This window comes from Chroicocephalus ridibundus, chromosome 2, assembly GCF_963924245.1.
Source record: "Chroicocephalus ridibundus chromosome 2, bChrRid1.1, whole genome shotgun sequence".
NCBI lineage: Eukaryota > Metazoa > Chordata > Aves > Charadriiformes > Laridae > Chroicocephalus > Chroicocephalus ridibundus.
In genome coordinates, this window is record NC_086285.1 from 46943542 (window position 1) to 46961624 (window position 18083).

At 39.3% G+C, this 18083-nt stretch overlaps 1 protein-coding gene across 1 annotated transcript in view; it reads right to left on the reverse strand.

Moving 5' to 3' along the window:
• Nucleotides 1–18083, reverse strand: part of EAF1 (ELL associated factor 1) — a 21798-nt gene continuing 3715 nt past the window's right edge. The window contains exons 2-6 of the mRNA XM_063325285.1: nucleotides 17954–18048; nucleotides 14574–14710; nucleotides 11855–12021; nucleotides 4966–5196; nucleotides 1–2940 (exon numbers count right to left, since the gene is read on the reverse strand). Of these exons, the coding sequence (XP_063181355.1) occupies nucleotides 2894–2940; nucleotides 4966–5196; nucleotides 11855–12021; nucleotides 14574–14710; nucleotides 17954–18048 (677 nt within the window). The 3' untranslated portion in view covers nucleotides 1–2893. The remainder of the gene's footprint in view (nucleotides 2941–4965; nucleotides 5197–11854; nucleotides 12022–14573; nucleotides 14711–17953; nucleotides 18049–18083) is intronic.

Below are 18083 nucleotides of genomic sequence, written 5' to 3' on the forward strand. Positions count from 1 at the left end.
AGCCGACTTATTTCTCCAGCATGGTAAAGATCTTGCCAACTAATTCTAAATAACTGTTTTTCTGCAAGTAATTTGAATTACAATTTCCATCTGAATAAAACTCACCCCAAATCATGAATAAATGAACAACCATCTAATAGAAACATATAGACAACTTTTACTATTTCTTAATATACGAAAAATAAAATTTTAAGAGCCCCAATCAAAACGTCAGGCTGGCAATGGCTTTAAAACACACTCAAGTGAATTTAGAAAAAGGAAAAAAAGCGTCAGCCACACTTTTTGATCTTATGAGTTGCCTACTGAAGTCTCCACACGGTTCACCTTCACGAAACACGTGCCACGTACCTGTGAGAGCTGTGGGAAAGGTGGAGATCCCAGAGAGCTTCTCTGGCAGGAGACGCTGGGAGCTGCTCGGGGCACAGTGGCAGGGAGGGGACGGGCTGGTCACACACGTGTAGGGACTGTCCTGCTTACGCCCATGAGCGGGCTGCGGGCCACCATGGTACTCACTGGCACCGTGGACAGCCAGATGCTGTAGTCTGGGTGTGGGATGGGCAGCTGAACAGCTCACGAACAACAGATTGGCCACCCTTGATAGGACGCACCTCCGGGAGGTATGAAGGATGGCCAAATGTAGTTTAAAAGCTGTATGTAACTGTGAAAAAACGTTGATTTCATTACCAACAGAGAAGGGACAAAATCTTTTAGGGAGGGAAGAGCAGGGAAAGGTGACCTAGTGTACAAATACAAAACAAGGCAGAAACTGATTATCTGAATGAAGCTTTCCCACTTGCTGATCTAAACCATAATGAAATTGGCGATTCAAATCAGTGTAGCCTGGTATTGTCTTACCCTCTTAAGTTTCATGTATTTTATTTACACGTAACTAGTAAACTTCCTACAACATGTCCTGGATTTTAGAGCGCACGTGCAGCCAGTGAATGATAAGCAATGAAAATGCGGCACCGCTGCTTTTCCATTAAAGCACAAATAATGTCAACAGAACTCAGGAATAAGCTCCAGTAATGAGGAAATGGCATCAGAGAAATGTCTCCCTGCTTATTCAAATCTTAAGCTGGAGAAAAATCAGGAGCAGTATTAGCATTAATTAGACTGCCAACCACCCTGCAGATCTCCCGCGCCACGGTGTAAAATCCCAAATTGGTACCAGCTTGTTAGAACAGAGCACTTTTACTGTCAGAGGAAGAACGGGGGCAGGGGAAACAAAAAAAGGAAAAAAAAAAAAAAGAGAGCGCATTTGTGGCTTTACGTCAAGTATATTTCATAATTTTCTGTTAAAATATGTACCCACATCATAAAACACTTTTAAAAAAACAAGTATTTTTAAATGTATGTACAATAATGCAAAAATATGCCTAAATATGTATCCAATGCAAAACAAAATAAACCATTTAATAAAATCTCCCTTCAAATGTCCCCTTGCTCTTCAACACCTTAAAAAAATAAAAAAAAGGAAAGAGCTCAGTAAACAGACAAGAGTTAAAATACAAACTAACTGACAGACAAAAGCAGTGCAAAGCAGACACTCAAGAATGGAGAGGCATCCAATTCAGCTTCCTATTCCCCTGGATTAAATCACAACTACAGCACCACTTGTCCTATGCCAGTTGAATATTGTTTCTGAAAATTCAGCCTGCTGTTCAAGCTATAAGGCGGCTGCCTGTGGCACTCATTTCCTATGCGAGCAAAAAAAGTTAATGATAATCCAACTAAGCACCCTTTAAACCCCCCTTAAACAGGGGTGAATTTCACCCTAGGCAAATATTTCATGTTCTGTGTACTCCTGTACTGCCAAGCACAGAGATCCCGTCAAACAAACAATATGGATTAAAGTCTACCTGGACAACTGTGGTGGGAGAGACTTCTGCTGTTTCACAGTTAATTGTTTAGTCATCTCTTCTTTCTGCATTCTTTAGGAGTAAAGAGGGCTCTGGTCTTACAATTTCAGTAAGTCCAGTATCTTGTATTTGTGACGTTGCAATTTCACTAGTAATCGGGTTCCTAAATATTTCCAAAGACTATGTCTGAATGTCTGAGTTAAATGAGACACTTCAGTTGCACAAAAAAAATGCCGATCTGGTTCTTATTTGGCTGTCTTCAGGTAACTGATGTATTATATCCTTTATCTTGCCAGAGTAACCACCCTCAGAGTACAGCTGGCTGTATGTGAGATACAGCTCTTGTTTGCAAATGCAATCTGAGGGGGTTTCAGTATTGATCCCCACAGGAACGGTGGCACAAACTGAAGCTCCATTTAAAAAACCTGCTTATAAGGCACTGGTGCAGCAAGGTTTGTGACGAACATGGTTTTATGATTTCTCTTTTCCAACTGTTCAGAAATCCATTAAATCAACCATAAATAGCAATAAAAAGACATTAGAAAAGTCCCAAAACCAACGAAATCAACTTAGTATTGAAACTAATTTACAACAGTCCCACTTCAGTGCACAAACTAACTCCTATATGTTTTTTTTAAACTCGTCGTTGGCTCATGCTCACCCTATATACAAAAGTCCTCCCTGCAAAGTTATGATGGGCTGAATATCTTCTACAAACAAGAAATTTTTAGACAACATCATAAAATTACACATTAAACTTACAGATGATAGACAGGAACATACATTGGCTTACCCACTGCACATATCTATTTAAAGCCTTAAAAGAATAAGAATATACACAAAATATACACTTAATTCACAAAGTAAAACAGCCCTCAATATCTCCTATTTTGTAGGGCTATGCGTTTCTTCTATTAAAACTCCACACTTGGAACTATCTCCGTGCCAGCTCCTCTTCGTAAGCAACAGGATCACTTCAAGGTAAATTAGTTCTTCATGTGTATGTAACAGAAACAACAAAAGCTCAGCCTCTAGTCATCACTGTCGCTCCCAGACTCACTCAACTGCAAGTCGTTTCCTATGGAAAACAAAAAACAACAAAACACAAGTGGGTAGGCATTAATTCACATTTCATGGCAATCAAATCAAAGAAAAGTCACATTTACACCGGAAGACTTAAATAAGAATAACACAAGAAATGAACGCAAACATCATCTGTCATTTAAGGGAACTGCTCCCGATGCCCAAGAAATTAAGAGCTGCATGGGGCTAATACACAGTCGAATCCAGGCCAAACCAAGTGTCCTCCACAACCACCAAAGCTGCTCCTGGTGGGAGAACAGCACTCCCCACACTAGCAGCTGTGGAAGGCATTCCACAGCCTTCACGCACCCAAGTTCCCGGATATGGCTCGGGGACAGGGCATTGGGGAATTCCCTGGCTTTCTCGGCCCTTTTAAGATAGATTTTTTTTTGTGTTAAGGCCATTTACGTAGCCAAGGCAAGGCCTTCACATGTCAATAAACCAAAAGGAATGTTAAAGCCTTCATAACTCAAGGCTATCGGCTGAACTTAGCTGAGACATGCTGTGACAGTGAAAATCCCCCTCCAAAGTGCAAAGAGAGATTAAACAAAAGATGGCCAGGATACGGATCAAAACTACAGTCTCAGACCCTGTTTTGCAGAACACTTGTGATTTGGTGAGGTGAAGGGGATGAAAGGGGGCAAGAATCATGCTTGTGTTCTTGTAATTGAACCCAGCTCTTCCAGCATTCTCCCATGGTCCTGCCCCAAACAGATGCAGAGCAGCTATGCAACAGCTATACCCTGGAATTTTTTCATCTCCTCTTCCCTTTCACGATACAAGAACGCGATTCTCCCCATGTAGATGGTCACCAGTGACTTAGTGACTTGAATGCTCAGGGACAGATTAATCCTTGGCAAAAGGATTTTAAATCCAAATGCAAAAAATCATTGCCTGAAGAAAGGAGCTACCCTATCAGTTCCCAAATTTTCCTGGAGTCAGAGGATTCTTGACATTGTATTATTGTATTTGTCCAGGAGAAGCAGGGAAGAGGCAGCTCACAACCAAAAACAGAGAAATGGAAAGAGTCCTACTGACTTTGTTGAACTCCGGATTTCACTTAGACTTTCGTTACTGACAGGAAGACTGACAGTTTTCCAGCAGGCCTCTTCAGTATTGTCTGTATAATATACTCATCTTCTTGAAGCTGGAAACCCTACATTTATCTGCATTTAAACTCCATCAGTTCCCTATGTGTGGGTGCCAAGCGATGTATGCAAACATGCCTCAGGAAGAATTAAGAACAATTTATGATAACTGAGTTCTAGTTTCTTGTAAATGCAGTATTTTAAATCCACTGAGTTAGAATATATTGATCTAGCATAAGAGCAACACAGATGTATATCATCTCCCCAGAGAGAGTCTCATGGGACAAACGTATGCTTTAAAAACATTTTTTACACTTTTTAAAGGGTGGAGTGAGTTTGTACCGATCCAATGTTTGCAAATGCCATAGCTGTAATATCTTAACCAAATACATGGCACTTTAAATTTCCCTTGAAAATGTGGTATTTGTGAAAACACAGCATAGAGAAAACACAGTATAGAGAAAATATAAAGCAATAGAGATAATAATGAAGACCACAGAGACTGCATTTATGACCACAGGACAGCCTTGTGCCATTCATAATTCTTTACTGACCTTTAACCAACATAGCTGACAACACAACTATTTATCTAATCTGTGTTTTCACATTAGAATAATTCCCATCCTCCGCTGCACCAGATCCTCCCACACTGATGCTTTTCTACCCACTCATTCCACTTGGAGGCCTGAATCAAGGCTCAGCGCAACCACTGCACTGATGCCCACAGGCTCTAGACCAAACTGAAGCAATCTCCACACTTTCAGACAGGTCTCATCCCCCTGTTCAAAAAACCTGCCCAAGTATTTCAGCCAACGCAACTCCCTGGGATTACTATTTGGCAAACTGCACTTCATGGAGTTAGCCTAACATGCTAAGAAAAGGAATGGTCTCAAGCAGCTTTCCACAGCGATAAGACACAAGCCTTTACTTACGGAGCGTGTTCATGAGATGATTGCTTCCTTGTGGCCTGCTCGTGCCATTAGCAACAGCATTCCTGTTGTTATACTGCTGGTGCGGTGGCTGGGAAGGGGAAACATGTGCTGGCTCTTCCCCCTCGCTGCTGGAGCTTTCATCTTCACTCCCAGATGAGCTTTCTGAATCCGATGAGCTGCTTCCACTGCTGCTGCTCATCTGCTCGATAATTTCAACCTCTGCTCTCAGCTCTGAAATAAAGGGACATTCATCTGGTTGAAACCATAAACAGGGACCCATGGAATTTTGGAAAAGAATGTGAAAATGCAATAGTTTTGTCAAGTATAATTTATCACATCAAAATATCTCACATGAAAGAGAGAGACAGGAAGGAAAACAAAAAAAATTCTGGGGGCTTTTTTACTTAGTTGTAGCTAAATTTAAAAAAGCAACAGCGTAGGTTATTATCATAAAACCTTCACTTTCACTATTATTATTTATATACATTACACTCCTAAAAGCACTTCCTGCTTCATTATTTCCAACAGGTTATATGCTCTACATATAAAGTAAGTACATTTCCTGATTGAGTTTTATGGGCCAGCAGTCAGCCCATTTTTTAAAAGCATCTTAAAGTGGAGGAATCTAAACTGTTAGATGTCAGTGACATTTAGGCTTCTGGAAAACATAAAAAGGGGAGGAGGGCACATGATCACAACAGAAACTGCCTTGACTTCAGATAATGTATGAAACTGGTCCAGCGTAAAGTCACACACCTGATTTTGAACAAACTTCAGAAGCAGATGGATGACATCCGATAACTCTGCAGCAGGGCACATGAGAATACTCACAGGCTGGGGAGTGGTTATAATACCTTAACCTGCCATAAAGCTTACAAGTAGCCAGGAAAATACAGAGTCTACTCCGAAACTGGGAAGTTATTCAAGTCAGACACACCCCACTTCAGGGTTTCCAGTGCAAAGAAACACTGGAATACCATGACAGCACCAGAACTGCTGTATCAGCAGCCGCTGGTGTTGGCTGAATGATTGGTTACTAAACAGCTATTAAGGTAAGACACCCCAAATCATACCCTACTGTTAAATTTGTCATAATTACAAGTGGCCTAAACACTATTAGAGGACAATTCTTTTGTATCCACTCACAAAGTTGAGGATTTAATGACTCAGTTCACCTAGGCCGGTTTCCATCAGAGAACAATATTCACACATACGTTAAGCATAGGATGTGAAACCCTCAAAATTCAGACTTTTGTTGTGCTAGCAGTTCTATACCCACAGGGTTAGAACTCCTTGCTTGTCCTGGAGAAGTTACAGGATAAAGGGACAAGAATGAAAGAAGGAAGAGGTGAGGTATTATCATCTCTACCTGACAAATGGAGAACTGATGCCAGGAGTAATTCACCTCAGGTCAGATGTGTGTCAGTGAGACGAACCCCAGTTCCTCAGCTGGGGACATCCTTCTTGTGTATGGTATAGCCAGATCATGTAAAATGAGCCTTTCATTTATGTAAAAATGGCACAATTTTAATGCTTTTTATGTTTAGCCCCTGCAGGATTAAGTCTGAGCAACTGGAACTCTTCCCTTTTTTAATAAGACCCATTTTCCTTGGGCTGCTTAACATTATAGAGTAACAGCTAAGTTTTCGGCCTCCATGTTAGAGAGTTTCTCTAGCTCAGCATGTTTTGGTTTTAGACATTAAGTTTTCTTTTACCAGTTTTAAAACTGCTATTTTTCAATTTCAAAGTTCAGAGCTCAATTTCAAATGCTATAGTTATATTGAATCAGAGCCAAGGAAGGTTTATTGAAAGGGAATAACCAGATGACTAACTCCAGCTGGGTATTTAAGGATAGTGGGGTTGTTCCTCCAACTTACTTGCTAAATCTACATCCCTGACTAGATCACCTGTGTTCTCTGTACCTTATTTGTATGCCAGGTAAAACTTACTCTTTCATCTTGAAGACATAGCATAAGAGACCACTGGAAGAGGGAGGAATAATATATGATTAGGCCAACAGAAGATATTACTTTGTACTGTATTGTCTTTCTCCCTTGCAGGTCTTGCAGGTATTAAAAATCCATTTCATGCCTGAAGTCTGATATACAGACAAATGAGCACTTGTAAGTCACTATTCTCAGCCCACCCATACTGAGGATTTCAAACGGTAACTATTCTCAGTATTCCAGACTAAGAAATTCATAGGGGAAAGCTAAAGGAAAGATCAACAGAAATAAGGGTTCTCTGTCTTTAAAATGCCCAGACTTAATTTTTTGTCCCCCTAGCTTAATGATGTAAAATTTACGCATACCTCTAGCAACGATTAGAGTGGTTAGTTGTAAGTTATATTGATAATAATAATATAGTTAGAATATTCTGGACTGTAGCAAGAACAATCACCCATAGACCACAGTACATATTGCAAAAACATTCAATAAACAAGTCTAATAAAGGACAAGCATCTGAGAATTACACACGTATGCTTACAGAGCTACAGAGTCTATAGCTGAAATGGAAAAGTGCTAACATAAGGGCTGAGAAGAATACAGCAGCCCAGAAAGTAGCATATAAAATAGCGTGAAGAAGGTGAAGCAATCTAAGAGGCATTAGTGATGAAAGGGAAAAGATGCAACAATAAATGCACTTGAGAGAACTAGGAAAAAAAAAATCTACACAAAAAGTTTGAACTTGATACAGCAGGCGAGGAGATAACTGAAGGAAGTGATGCAGTCTGACAAATGGGAGAGGAAGATTAGCCTCGCTAATTTTAAACAGAATTAGAGATTAGCGTCAGATTGAAAAGCGAGTGTTTTCTGCTGGGGAAGCAGAAACTAAGAGCCCATAGAAGAGGTTTGGTTATGAGGAGGGAAAGGGAGAAGGGAGAATGCTTTGGAAGAACTGGTAAGGCCCACTATGCTGAATACAGGCAGGAAAAGCAAAACAGTGCCAATATCACAAGCTTCAAAGACTGTGAAGCTAAGGGTGTTCTCAGTAACAGCAGTGACTGGTGGAAATTTGGTCTGAGTCCATCTTCTAAGTCAATTTTTGCCTCACAGGCTGTCAGCTTCCCCTCAGGTCTCTCTTGTCTCTTAATTCCTTGAGCCCAGAGTTCTAAACATTTTGTCTGTGCAGATGAGAAAAAAAGTAATTGTTTTCACTCATGTTATGGGGGCTGCTGCATCGCTAAAAGTCTGTCAGGCAGAACTCCAGCAGGACCACTAAGGAAGTCTGTTCAAAACCCTCTTGTGTCACATTGTCAAAGATGGTGGCTAAGCCAATGATGACACCAAAGCCTTGTAAGAAAAACACATCTGCTTTAAAATTGTGCAATTTTGCATTTTCCTATTTGCTTGTCATGCTTAGTGCCGTTACAGGTACTGAAGCCTTGGCTAAACATTTCCTACCGGTGCCTCCAATCAAAATAGTTGTGTGTGTACAAGTGTACATAAGCTGAACAACGAAAGAGTCAGACCTTTCCCAGATCTTTTTGTGCCATAAGATCAGATGCCTCATGTTGATGCACCTTTAAGGTTTAAAAGATGACAAGAGCTAGGATGTGCAACAGTTACTTTTAAAAAAAGCTTTCCATACAGTACGGTTTCGAATGCTTGCCTTAATTGAGTCTACATCATCTGAAAAGGCTGACATTGCTAGGGGAGCCTTAACTTTTGCACATTTCATGTTACAAATGTAGGCTTTCTTTCAAGAAAACAAAACGGCTTACTGTTTTACACTGACAGTCAATGCAGTTTTTAGAGTAAAAAAAAAAAAAATCAAGGTCAGAAATCAGTATACAAACAGAACAGCTTTTCTCAACCGGGCTGTCTTCTGTATGTATTCAGTATCAAATGCCCTAATTTCTTTCCATAATCATGTCTGAGGGTTCTTACTTCTTCTCTCAATTTCAATGGGCTATACAGAGTTTTTAACTAAAGCCCTAACCTTGGGCTGCAAGTATACCAAGGGCTTTTGGAAATAAAGTCATTCAGCTTTAGGGAGGATAAGGCTGCATGCCTATCACAGAACGCTTACTGTTAATAATGGTACACAAGGTGGAGAAATCAACTTGACACTGGCACTTTGAGCACGCGGAGATGGAATCTAGAAGAGGCAGTATTTTACACTGAAGTGCAAAAAATTTGACTGAGGTGTTCTTGAGAAACAAACACGGTGCTATGGCATAATCCTTATACACTACAGCTGCATTTTAGGTAAACAAGATCTGCTCAGATTTTTAAGCACTGAATTTACAGTCTCCAAACCAGAAATACTTTTCTGTGGGTTTTTTTTCCAAGTACAGCATGCTGTAATTATGTCAATGTTATTGAAAACATTTCTGTTGTGGTCAAGTATGTCTGATAAACAGCGATTATTTAATGTACACAAATGGTTGTATTGTGGTATATGTGTGCAAACATCCACTGCTTAATGAAATGTTATCAGATGTAGCCAAGTATTCACAAGAACAAGCTCTTACCCTCTCTTTTGCTCCTTTCAAGCAGGAGGACTATATAAAAGCTTACAGGGGAAAAGATTCCTCTGGTGCAGGACCCCAGACACAGCCTCCCAAAGGCCTCTCTGCATGAAGGAATGGACTGGTTCACCTCCCACATGCTCTGACTCTGTCCTCAGGCACTGCTGTTTAGACAGCTGTGTAATGGGACAGAAAACCGACCTACCTGAAAATTCTTTTCCCAGCTCATCTGTAAGGGGAGCTATGGAAATACACAGCTGAGGGTACCAGGGGAAAGCAGAAACCTGCACTGAGGTTACCTTAAGACTATTGTTAAGCATCGCAAGGGCCGTGTGTCTTACCATACCCTTAAGTAGGGCATACTGAGACCAAGAGAGTGTCATAGCATCAGAGATCCTTTCAACCACCTCCTTTGGGGACTGGTGGGTAAGTTCTGTGCTGTGTCCATTCAAGAAAAAAAAAAACAGAATTTCAGCTTTATGTTTATCTTTCTTCCGTACAAATGAGGTACTTCACCTAAAGGAAAGCTACTGCTTCAATGGAAAGAACACAGCCTCTTCAGAACTTACAAGTCTTTGTTCATAAAAAGACACATTAAGGGAAGATGACAGGACTGAAGACTATCTCACAGCTTTTACAGTTAAGTTTTATTAATTATTTTCATTGTAGAATGGTGCTAGTTTATCCTGAAGTATGTTCTTATGATATAAATGGTTTAGTAATGCTGATGCTCTAGCTAATCAATGCTGGAAAAAAGTTATAAAGAGCATATACTGTAAGCATAAAAAAACCCCCTGCCCAGCTATTAGTGCCCTTTTTGGGCCTTGAGTGAACCTCCCTATAAAACACCAACTTGAAGTCCTATTTTTAGTTCAAGCCAGGTGTTCTTTTGCTTGATTTTGGAAACAAAACTCTACAGGTAATTTATTTGAGGTACTTTCCAATAAAAGATGATCAAGTGTCAAAAAAATTACTAGGACAATTCTAAACAATGTGGCTTATATTTTAGACCACTAGAAAATGGTCTTTGTAGAATAGATGTCACACCAGACAAATGTAATTATTTTACCGTAATTTACTTTACAAATTGGTGTTTGTATACAAAAAGAGTGTCCCAATGGTTAAGTAACTTATTACATACTACAAGAAAAGACATTTAAAATTAACAACTGATTTAATTTTTAAATTGATATATCACCTGTTATCTTTCTCCTTACCTATTACACAGAAAATAAAAATGGCAATGCAGCTAAGGGTACTGTAGCTAACAGACTCTCAGACGTTGATTCTGTCTGCTGACCAGCGTCCAGGTATTGAAAATACTACTGCTGTGAAAGAGTGAGACCAGTCAGCACCTATGCAAACACACAGATAGCTTAGCAGTAAAAAAATGTCACCTAGTGATTACCATGAACTGAAAAAATACCCTGCTAAGTAATTAACATAGTCTGGGCAATTAACATCGGCTAAGTCTACAGGCAAAAATAGCTATATGGGACAGAGAGGAAAAAAAAGAAAGAAAGAGAGACCCAGAAAAAAATATTAGACAGAAAGGACAATCTAAAATAAAATAATTGCATCTGGTGCCAGACAAGAAACACAAGAGAATGAAATAAAAATTTTAAATTAAAGTCTTCCTCATTATCCACAGCAATGCCAGATATCACACCCATATGAAAGGAAGGACATGGTTAAAGAAAGTGTGCCCTGCCCACAGCGAAACACTGAAACAAAGCGTTGCTTGAGCAGGAGACTGAGTTGAGCCAGTCATCCCTTCAAGGTACTTTAACAGCAGTACAGCAACTACGCGGCAGATGTGATCAAAGCTGCAGAGGAGTGGTTGTGGTAAAGGGGAAGCTGCAGGGTTGTTCACTCTCATCCCTCCCCTACTAGCACTACTTGGCAGAGCACAAGCTCCAGGTCTTGTGATGGGAACACAGCCATCCAGCCCTTCCATCCCACTGGCAAACGGCTCCGACCTTACTCAGTACTCACTGCAGGAATAATTTCCATCCAAGTTACTTGATTGCATAACTAGATCTTGGACCATTAGCTTTTGTTGTTGTCGTTGCCTAAGACACCCATTCAACTTGTCTAGCACTCAGCTACAGGTTTCTGAATTCATGCTTATTTTGTCTTCTTTTCAGAACAAAGAAATAGTTTGGAAGAGAGAAAATTATCCAGAAAGTTCTCTTGTGCCAGAGATGACTGCAGTATAAATATCTATGCTGGCAGAAGAGAATAAATAATTCACTAAAATGCCTTAAAATGAGATATAAAGATGACAAACCAGCTGTCAAGTACCATCTTTTAATCCCTGAACATTCCAATATTTTTATAAATTGTAGTCACAGGTTTTATTATAAAGAAAGACAAAACCAACCAAAACTCAGGAAACTACAAACCCTTCTTTACCTCTCTTAATGTCATCCAGCTGAGGCTCAGGTGAAGGATTATCTTTCAAAGGAGAAGTTTTAGGTCCAACTGCTGGCTTGGTTGGGGCTCTAAACTGTGAAGGAGGCTGAGATGCTCGGGCAGACTGTTGTTCTATTCGGGCTTGGATCTTACTGCTGCCCTCTGCTCTGAAAAAAAACAACCAGAGACATTCAGCGGTACTGTGCAACTATGTTCAGCTTTTTCAATATCCTTGTACTAATGCATCGTATGTGACTTCCTTTTGTACAGATCTCTACTTTGTCTTATAAACAGTGAGTTACAGCTTTCTGTATGCAACACTTGCTTTCAATAACAAATACGCATATACAACTACACTGCAACACCATTACAAAATGTATTTTGAAAACCAGATGTGGTTTAGTGAGCGGTGCCAAATTCTCTACTTGAAGAACAATGAAGGCTTTAATTCAGAAATTAGTATTTGTATTTTTAAAAAAGAATAAGCAATCATAATAATTTAAAGTAACTACATGATAAAACAAATCCACTCACAACAAAATCCTGCTTAAAGCAATCACAGCAAAAGAAATAATTTTCTCACTTGCAATTAAAACATCTCAAACTGAACTCTCTTAGAGGTCAACCTGACTACAGCAATCATTCTTACTGCTAAATACAGCATGTAAGCATTTAATTCCTGTTTTTCATTCACTTGCTATTATCCCTTAAAAATAGTTTAAGCTGTTTCCTTAGTCGGAAATAGTCCCCAGAATCACACTATGTCTAGCTGTTCAATTCAAATCAGGTATTTCTTCCTTTTACTGAATCAATGATGTGATTGAGATTGTAAAACAGTCAATACCCTTGGCAGAAAAAAAAAGCCAAAACAAAATACTCACTCAGGTCCCTCTATGGTGCACCATAATGAGGTGTGGTGTATTTATCGCGTAACACCAAAGCCTTTTGGGGTATGGCTTTATGTAGTGTAGCACAGAAGCAGCTTATGTGGATATTAGAGGTCAGTTTCGGTTTTAAGAGGGTCCCATCTCAGCAGTGTGATATTTTGTGCCTGTGAGCTAATCCCACTGAGAAACAAGTTAAACCAGTCCATGCAGGACTTCCTGGGACTTCACCTAAACCACTTCTGGTATCTGAGCTAGTACATTTCGCACTAACTCGGCTATCTCTGTGCCTCGTTGAATTGTAGATGCAACCTCAAAAAATTAAGCACAGAACCACCTCTTCATTCATCACTGAAATGCAGCTATTAGATACCACATTAATGCAGTTTACACAGTCATTTACAATAGAAGTGACGATTTGGGAATACACTCACTGTATCAAGTGAAAGGCAAAAGCAAAAGACTGCTTCCAGTATTAATTATGCTCTTGCAACTACAGAAGGTTCTATGGAGAATAAGTGTAATTACTCCCCTGTGAATGTGAGTGACTTTAACTCTAAAAACTCTGCTCTCACAGAGTGTCAACAGGTCATTAAAGATCAAAGTAGCCATGGGGAAAAAAAAAAAAAAAAAAAAAGAGAGACACTTCTGATCTAGAAAACGGAATGACTTTGCAAAGCACTATTCCTCAAAACAGGGATCCCGAATTTTTTTACTACCCTGCCTCTGCTTGAGAAAAGTTGAAATATTTTTCACATCATCCGAGCCAAAACTCAGCGTGTCTACACACCTCGCTGAACCCAAGCCCTCCTGCACTTCTTTGCTCCTTTCCGACTTAAGCTTCGCTTGGACAAAGTCCAGTAGAACTTAAATTGGGAATCCAAATCTCATCTATGATGTGCTCATATCACTGGACAAGATGAACACCACATGGATGAGTTTTCACATCACTGATTCAAAGCAGCATTACAGTCCATTTACCTTGAACTCAAGGTGCTCTTGGCAAACTTCCAGCCAACTGTTGATGAGCTGCAACCCACATTTCTAGTAGTTTTAGCAGCTAAAAGTTCTACACTGCAATAAAGTAATTTTTCTTTTTTGAATGTAAAACTTGTAAAATTATTGAAGAGCTTAATCTTCAGGAGACATCTGAATAACTGCTTTCTCTTTAGATCTCAATAACCCATGGTCCAGTGATGCTGAAAGAACATGATCCAGAGACTTTAGGTACCTGCACAGCAGCAAGACTACTAAAAACGTTGCAACACTTTGTAGCATTTGTGCAGTGAAGAATACTGGGTCAGAGAGGATTTCTGGCCTCAGCAATTCTAGGCAAAACCTCATAACCATTATTTCTACAGTTCCGCCCCCTGGAGCTGGAGGCTTTGGACTTGTGTTCCACTTGATATATCACTGATCCAATACAAGGATTAGTGTTTCTTGTTCCCTAAGAGTATATTATTAAAATCATGACTCCCACAGGAAGCTGTAGGGAACAAACCTAGAAAGTCCAACAATCCTTTTGACAGCCTAATATTTCCATGGTCTTTTTCAGCTAACTAGAGATTCCTGAAACACATCCCATCCTTCAGCCAGCTTCCAAAGCTTCAAATCATCAGAGGTGTTTCACTGCAAACTATAATTATGTCCTTTCAGCAGTGGAGAATTTATAAATTCTTTACTCTTGGATTCGCACTCCTATTTGCATTTTTAGGCAAGATAATTGGCCATGTAAAGCCCATAAGGCTTAGTACTGAGTTCTGGTTCAAATGACAATCTGAAGAAGAAATTTCAGCAAGAATCAATCCTATCAACAGCCCTGTCCCCAGCTTTACCTTGTTTTCTTCACTTGAATGCTGCTACTAAGTTTTTCCAGCACATATTCCCCAGTGTCATGATTGATAATAAGCACACAGTCCTTCTGATATGGCCTTTTATTTCCTTTAAACACAGTCATTGGTGGAGTTGAACCCTGGTATCAAAGAAAGAGCACACATTTCTTTGGTTATATTCCCCTACCCAAAAGTTTACAAACACTAAGAGAAATTTATATATGTATCGTTCTGACCAAGAGGCTAAGCAGTTAATGTTTAGCTCCTACAGAAAATGTTCATTCATGAAAAGGAAAAAATACAGTTATATGCAGTAGATCAGATATTTCCTCATAGCAATATTATGCCTTTCATCATTTTAAGTGTCTCTGCAGTGACAAAACATCTTCTCCATGGTTGCCATTATTTACAGTTTTCATTCCCAAAATGGTAACATAACTGAATTTGCATAGCTGGCCCTGATAAGTATCAGAAATCATCTTGACATTTCTGCTCTGGAAATCTTGGGTTTGGACAAGAAATAAAGTTCTAATTATTCGTGTATCAGGATTGTTGCCAAAAGAAATATGTGGTCAATTGAAAAATAATTTAAACTACTTTGTATTTTTATATACATATATATATATATATGTATATAGAAAAAGGCAGTATTTTCACAGTGGATTACAAGCAACTGTCACGAACTGCATAAGAACAGCTGCCTTCTTCAAAGTCAGATTAGCATGTAGATGCCATGGAATTATACTGAAATGTCTTCTCAAAAGCGAATGGGGTATTTTGACGCCTTCCATAAAGTTCCCAAGCCCACACAATGCTGCATAGACCCACAAAAGTCTAATGGCTTAGACTGAGAAGCTATAAAGACAAACTCAGGTAGTGGTGCACGCTGGCTAACTGATACTACTGAGATTATGCTCAATTGTACTGCATCCATGCCCAGGCTGGCTCATACACCTGGTTTTGGGGTTACAGGAGGCAGAATCTATGGTCTATCCGCACACAGCAGCACACACAAACACCTGGCCATGTCAAAAAAGGATATGTTACTCAAAGGGAATATACAGAAATATGTTCTCAGCTATGAAACCTACTCAGATTTCTCTGTAATGTATAGCTACTGTACAAAAAAAAATTTTAAAAAAAGTTTATTCATGTGCACTTTTGCATGTGCTGTAGGAAATCAACCAAAATCAGGGAGAAAAGGAAAAAATGTACTCTTTGACATTTTATTCTGAGTAGCAAAAATGAACAATCATATTCTAACCACTCAGAATGCAATTCTTATTCTCTATATTGCTAACAAATAGAGTATGTTTCAATTTGAAATGGCTTTGGACCAGTAAGGGTGAAAAATCTGAATTCCTAACAAAGATACAGTAAGAGATACAGATACGATTCAGAAAAGATGTCTCAAGAAAGTCTAGTCTTTGAAGGCATGTTACATTTTTATCATTCCTACATTTAAGAGAGGAAACCAACATTTAAGAGAATAAAAAGCAAACTGAAAGTCAAATCCTGCTCACTGTTGACAACTAAGTCAGGAAATGTATAATGCACAAATGTAATGAAAATTGACCAAAAATCGGTTCTGCTACCCACAAGCTTCAGCAAAGACCGATTTTTTGGCTAAAAAAAATAAGCAGAAATGAAATCCTCCTTAAACAAATTAACAGTCCCACCCTTCTACTTAAAATTAAATGTTTAGGTTTTAAGTGAATGCCTAAATAACACTGCCTTACAAATTCTGCTGATTACAGGATAGAAGAAGGAGGTGGGTGAAACAGGTGACATTTAATCAATTTGTTTTCATGCGTTTTCATTCTCTTAACAGAAATTCTACACTTCCCCAACCAAGACTTTATCAAATATTAAAGCCACTAAATACACATGCAGAAATAGTACTTCAATTTATCCAAGCAGCAAGGGACACCAAAAATATCTCCATTGAACAAATTATCAGAGACATCCTCAGGGACCAGGCAATTTCAAAAAACAACTTAGAATCTGAATCCTATCCAGCTGTTGGGCAACTGAGATCCAACTGAGATCCAAGAAATTCAGTACATCTTGTCAAGATGAAACGATCTCAAAACTTCTCACTCTTTTCCAGCATAGTCAGTGTTTTCCAGCTCTCTGCCCGGAACACAGACAGCAGTGCCTTGGAACAACATATGCACGGTAGCTGCATTCAGTGCAGTTAGCTGCCCAAGCCTCTGATGCATACTATAAGCTTAAAGCTGTTCATACTCACAGGAAGACAATCAAATTAAACTCATGATTACAGAGATTTGGAAAAGGACACTAGGAGTTGTTCAACACAAAAGATGAATGAACAACACCGCTCCCAGTCAATCCAAGATGAATGCCACTGCTACTAACCGTTTTGTTGCCTACTCTCAAATAGCACTACCATGCTTATCGTTTTTATAGGCAAAAACCAGTATGTGACCTCCTACAGCACTAGGTGACCAAAGCCATATAAAAAACAGGAGCCAGGGGGAAGCAGGCTAAAGCCTCATTCAGTGAGAATTACCACATTACCATCACCTACCAATTAAAAACACCAACATGCTACAATAAACAATACCAAAAGGACCTGACACACGGCTTTCAAACTGGCTGGTGCCCCCCTGCAACCACCAATCGATGTCTGTGAACTCTGGTTTATTGGCTTGACACATAGCATTAACTTCAGCTAATAAACGAATTCAGTTCCAGCATGCAAGCACTGTCTTTTGGGGTTTTTTTTGGTAAGGAAACCACTGAACCTTCAAATACAAAACAGCTCCACCTATAAACAGTTTGATCACTTGTTTTATTGCTGTTTGACTCTCACACAGTAGATCTTTATGGCATAATTTGAGTAGGAAGTGGATAGGAAACCACTTCATTGCCATTCACCAGAACCACCCCCCTTGCTTCCACGGATAAAACTAAAGGCAGGGAACCCTCTATGCCATCTGTACATGTTTTAGTAATGGGAAGAATATGCTTACAGGCCTACCTGTGGCTTCTGAACATCAAACCTTGACTAAAGTCCAAATTACTCTGTCTTTCTTCATTTAGCCATAGCACTAAAACTGGATGGAAACCAGGTATAGAGCTTCAGCTAACAGTGCAAGTCCTGTCGTTATTTAAGGAAGAGTAGGAAGGAACCAAAAGCAAAGAACAGACTAGAACCTTACAAATATAACCCTTTACAAAGACTCAATTGTACAGTCCTTTCCTAAGGTAACACACTACAAGTCTGGCCGCTCAAATATTGAATCCACTTGTATTAACAAAGATGAAAATGAAAATAACATTTACATCAGACTGCAACTACACTGCAAATTTGTTGAAGAGTAAACAAGGACACATATATATGTATAACACAAACTTACTGGAATATGTGGCAAAGTGATTGTTACGTCATCTCCTTTACCCACTTGAAGGTCCCCCTCACAAGATGTATCAATCGATGCTGGCTTAAAATCATCTAAAGAGGAAAACAATTGCAATTACATTTCTTAG